This window comes from Cryptotermes secundus, unplaced genomic scaffold, assembly GCF_002891405.2.
Source record: "Cryptotermes secundus unplaced genomic scaffold, Csec_1.0 C38810589, whole genome shotgun sequence".
In the NCBI taxonomy this organism is placed as follows: Eukaryota; Metazoa; Arthropoda; class Insecta; order Blattodea; family Kalotermitidae; genus Cryptotermes; species Cryptotermes secundus.
Genome location: NW_019772115.1, coordinates 1 through 5,305, shown reverse-complemented (window position 1 = coordinate 5,305; position 5,305 = coordinate 1). Strand labels below are relative to the sequence as shown.

Here is a 5,305-nt window from a genome sequence, read left to right as displayed (position 1 = left end):
ACAACAACAACAAAAAGAAGACGGTGATGAAGAAGAGGATATTGTGTGACTAGAGTGAGACTTTTTACTTTTATTTCTATTCAAATAAGATCACCTGTTGTATGAGACAAGAAATATGCATACAAAACAAACACGATTCAACAATTACTGGAACACAGGGATCTGGAAATTCTGATGTCACCTAAAACTTGCGTAACTATCCATAGAATATCACGGCAGTGCACCAACTATGCACCAAAGTGCATTCAGATTCTAATTTTTTTTTTTAATAACAGTATAAGAATGGATTGGATACATTAGGACAGCTGATAGAATGAGTGTATGCAAATAGCTTACAAAAGCTTGTATGCTACAAGGAAAGCTTTATAGCTGCACAGTGACCTAGGTGAATTAGAATGACAATGACCAATACTATCACCTCCCTGAATATTGACCTTTCCTCCTGGGACACCCAGTATAAGAAAGATTATAAAGTCAAACACATAATCATATAATTACCTGGAAGTAGGCAAAGGCATTTCGGACTACCCATATGCGCAGAACTTGATCCTGACCAGCTGTAGCCAGAAGCCGCCCACAGGAAGAGAATTTCATGCACCAAACTGGACCAACATGCTCTCCAACAAGATCCTGAACATGCTGCAAGCTATCAAATTCATAAGGGCCCTTATGACTTCCTGATGCTTTTAACTTAATATATTGCTCCCCGGGATAAACATCATCCACAATATCCATTACATCTTCCTTGTGACGAGCATGGGAGACTTCCTGAGCAATTGATTTTGCCTTGTTCATTGTCTTCTTCAACTTTGAACCAAAAATCTTTTTCAGCTGCGCTGCACGACTTATTTTATTAACATCAACCTCCTCACCAGATGGTACTTCCAATTTCTTACTATCCACACTCTCCTCATCTGATTCCTTTTCCCCCTTCTCCAAACTTGAGTTGCTCACATACTCAGATGTGAGCCGCATAATATGCAAGGAGAGTGGGTTGATGCACTGGGGTAACTTGTCCTCAGCTATACTTAGTGGCACACGTTCTCCTGTATCCAGGTTAAGAACTGTTACTTGTTCCAAGATTTCCTGCAGAGAGAAAGAAAGTGACTTTACTTAGCCAACAGAAACAATGGAAACATCAGGATCTCTTTTTAGGGGCAAGAAAACTGCTTTGCCCCAGTACTTCTCTCTCTCTCTCTCAAAAAAGTATGCATTATGTCAGTTTTATAAATTGTTTCCAATTAACATATCAAGGTAGGTCAGAAACTGTAACTTCAGCCCTGCTAAATGGCCTGTGAAATATTCCTAATATAGCAGAGGATTCAGCATGAGGAGTTCTACCTTCTGGGATATAATGCCATGCAGTCCAGGGAAAGTCAACAGATGTTTCAGAGGAACACTGATTCCATATTCAGGATTGAAGAGTAAGCCAAATAATAATGCAAGCCTGCATTCCTATAGTCATCACAGAGTTTTATAATTTGTTCTCATCACCAAATATTACTAGGGAGATCAATTCAAGGATGGGATAAGCACAATATGTGTATACATGAGGGTAAAAGAGGAATACATACACAAATCAGAAAACCAAATGGGAAGAGACCACTTGGGAGACCTAGGACAATAATCTGATTCAGGATCAGGATCAGTGGTGAGAACATGTGAACAGTACAATATGCCTTTAGGATCCATAAAATACAGAAAATTTCTTGATCAGCTGAACAAATATCATCTTCTCAAGTACCCTGCTGCATAGAGTTTGTTGGTGAGTTTCAAATCAACTCTTATGACATAATACTGAGTGGCGCTTTGTAATATATCTGATTTTGTACCCAAGATGCCCTTAAGAGCTGGTAACCACAATAACTATTCTGTGTGCAGGGGAGGTTGTCTGTACAGAATTCTGTCCTGTAGAACCAATGGTAAGCATTTATAAGATTATTAATATGAAACCAATAAAATACATGTCATTAGACTAAACTGTATTGTACTTGAGAATACTGATCTTACCAAATCACTAAGCTGTTTTCCAGAGTCAGTTCGTGTTCTCACAAGCATATTTAACTGTGACATCATTCCTTGTTCATCACCAGCTGATCGCCTTCTCTCTTTTGAACCTCTTGGACTCAGCCCTTTCTTACGAGTGCCCCCACTTGTACGACCAATGCTGCTGCTACTGATAGAGCCTACTGGACTTCCAGATGCCTGACTTGAATTAGCACTTAAGAGCTCAGCCTTAAGTCTTTCCAATCGCTCAAGCTCTTCAGATGATGGACCTTCTGCTTTTGCACGGTCTTCATCCTGGTGGTAAACCACACGGGCATTTTAGAAAGGATGACATCTGGTTTCTTACCAACACATATACAGTGATATGTCAAGAAGCATACTACAGAATTTACAGAACTTGAATACAATTCTGGATGACATGGTAACCAGACATTTACTCTGTACAGCCCTACTGCTGTGTTTTGATATATACCTGTTAGATATTCCAGAACAAGCACTAAGTTACAAAAAATACCAAGTGAAAAAAAGAACAAGCATTAGTGGACCACATTACACCTAGACTGAAATAGCATTAAAATATATGGATTAAAGGCTGTCCTGAAACTCATAGAAGGAAAACTGATCAAAATGCTTCATACAAATGACAAACATGTTATAAATGTCTGAGCATTCCTACTGATAAGGCAACATCAAAAAGAACCAAAGCAATGCTGATGAATGAGTGAAAATCTGAATGTGTTGATGTAGTATCCACAACAACCTCTAGAGTCAACCTACTACATGACATTTCAGTGTGAAATGAGATTCTGTTCGCACACATTACAACTCAGGCAACTCTCAGAGACATGAGGTACTTCTCAAGATCCTTTCTTGATTTTCTATGCATCTTACAACACAATATATTTTAACTTCCCAGAAAATCTAATACATAAATCTTCACAGTGAACTAGTAAAAGTGACTGGATACATTATTTTGTAACATAACAGAAAATCCATATATGTCAGTAAACAAGATACTAAAGAATTTAAGAAGCCTACAAAACAAGAAATAATGTACATTACAACCAGAATGTGAAGTTCTTCACTGCACTGTCTGCTGAACCTGAATGTAAAGGTAATGTAACAGCACAGGAATATCAAGCACCCAAAAAACAATGACCTTAAGTACAAACATAGAAACTAACACATTACATTAAATACTGTTATATATAACTCTCAAAAGTGAAAGTTGATGACATTCTCATACTATCATACTACAGTGTTACCAAGGGAAATCATCTACACCAGTAGCTCTCAAACTCTTTTAGTCTAAGGCTTGCAAAAATATGTGAAGACCCCAAACTACAGACATAAATTAAAACATTATTTCGCAGTTAAATCTTTTTAACATATTGTAACATTTAATTACTTATACTTTGGATTAAATTAATTCATCAACTTTGTTATTAGCCCACTTTTCAGTGGCCTCTCAACAAAGGTTCACAGAACCTTGGATTACCAGTTCCCACTCCAATATATCCCAATACAGATCCAACATGTATACAAATTTAGTTTTCAGCATGAGTAATAAGGCGCCAGGAGTTGCCATGGCAGTCTGTATTGTAACTATTACATATCCTCCTGCAAGGAGCTGCATCATATAAGAAATATAAGTAACAAAATCCCACACAGCTACAAGTTTTGTTGGTTTCAGAAAAAATATGAAATCATGTTAGCAGAAGAAAGTATATGGCAGAAATGTACTTCAATACTCTATAACAATGATGCAGTGAAACCAATGTGCTTCAGTAAACCATGCTTCATCAATCACAGTCTTCAGAGCTAACCCTGAAAATGGATGCAGTATATTCTTCCAAAACACTGGTACTTATCTACTAAATTACATACAGTTAGACCCCTGAGGACCATAAGCTTAAGAGCCATCAACATGAAAACTTTAAATCTTCTATTTTTGTTGTTTATTGCTTCATATTTACACATTTCAATCTTACAACAGTAAAAACTGTCAACAACAGAACCCTAATGTAACACAGCAGCTGATCACATGGATTCAAAGATACAGAATATGATGACATTTCTGTTTGTTATTATATCTTTAAAAAATGGAGTGGAATCTTATTTGAAAACGTACAAAGTTAAGTACAAATGATATCAACTGGTTTAAACATATGAGGGAATAGAATTATCATGTCATGAACTTTCATTTATACCCATATAAACATATATATGGAATCCAAATTAAAGGAATAACTCACTTGTGGTTTCACCACATACTGCCCTTTGGTTGCAGACCTAATGTCTAATGAATGTTCAAACTCTCGCGTCAATGACTCAATTGTGCTGGCTGGGCTTGGAAGAGGTGATGACTGTGGATATGCTTCTTCTGTGGGTGGTGGTGGCTGGAGAAGAAGCACAACATATGTACTATGTGCTCTATGTCAATGCTATGCAAAGTCACAATTATGAATTACTGCAACTGAACAGTTAGTTGAACTGTTAGTGGAGGCAACATCACATTAATGTAAAGGAGAAAAGGAATATAACTTTCTGAATATTGCTCACAGTGAGATTTCTTGGTGTCTGGGGTTTACTTTTCTTCTTTCGTCTTGGCGGCGCAACTGGAACCGGGACAGATGATTCTAGACCTCCATCAAAGCTCTTCCCATTAATGTTATTACAAGTGTTTGTGTTCTTTGTGCTTGCTATTACGTCCGGCTCTTGCAAAGGAACAGTAACTAGTAATGACTGTGACGCTTCATCTTTTTCAAATGACTGAGAAATTTTTGATGTTCCTTCTCTGTCATTTTTAGGATATTTCTGTGCTGCTGCCAGAGCAGAATCAGTAGATAAGTTATGCGAACTCTGTGACGTTAAGGATGCAGTTTCTGGCAATGAATCATCATCTTTCCCACCTGATGTTGTAGACAACACAGCTGGTGGTAATGTCGCACTGTCACGGCCAATAGTGCCAACTGCAAATGAAAGTTACATTAGCATCTTAAGTACATTTTATTATAAGACAACCTGCTTCATATATGGGAGGTCCTGGGTTCAAAATATAGATGAAGACTGGATATCCTGAGAGTTTTCATGGTTTTCCAACAGTCCAATCAGTCAAGTGCTGGAAAAAACTCAACTTGGGTTATGACTGCTGCCTTCCACACCCCTTCCACTTCATTTCCTAACTTCCTGACAATCAATACCTTACAGTATGAGCAGTGTCATTAAAAAAGGTAAGGTAAAGTTGTCCCTGTGTTTAATTAATTTAGCACTATGCCATGAAGGTGTATGGGGGAGA

At 37.6% G+C, this 5,305-nt stretch overlaps 1 protein-coding gene across 1 annotated transcript; it reads right to left on the bottom strand.

Moving 5' to 3' along the window:
- Positions 1–6: 6 nt before the first annotated feature.
- On the bottom strand, positions 7–4,979 carry LOC111875199 (WD repeat-containing protein 44; the record flags this gene model as incomplete). Its single annotated transcript, XM_023871261.2, has 4 exons — positions 7–1,086; positions 2,011–2,301; positions 4,263–4,406; positions 4,570–4,979. Coding segments are annotated over 4 exons (1,445 nt in total), but the record flags the coding sequence as incomplete, so codon positions are not given.
- Positions 4,980–5,305: the final 326 nt, after the last annotated feature.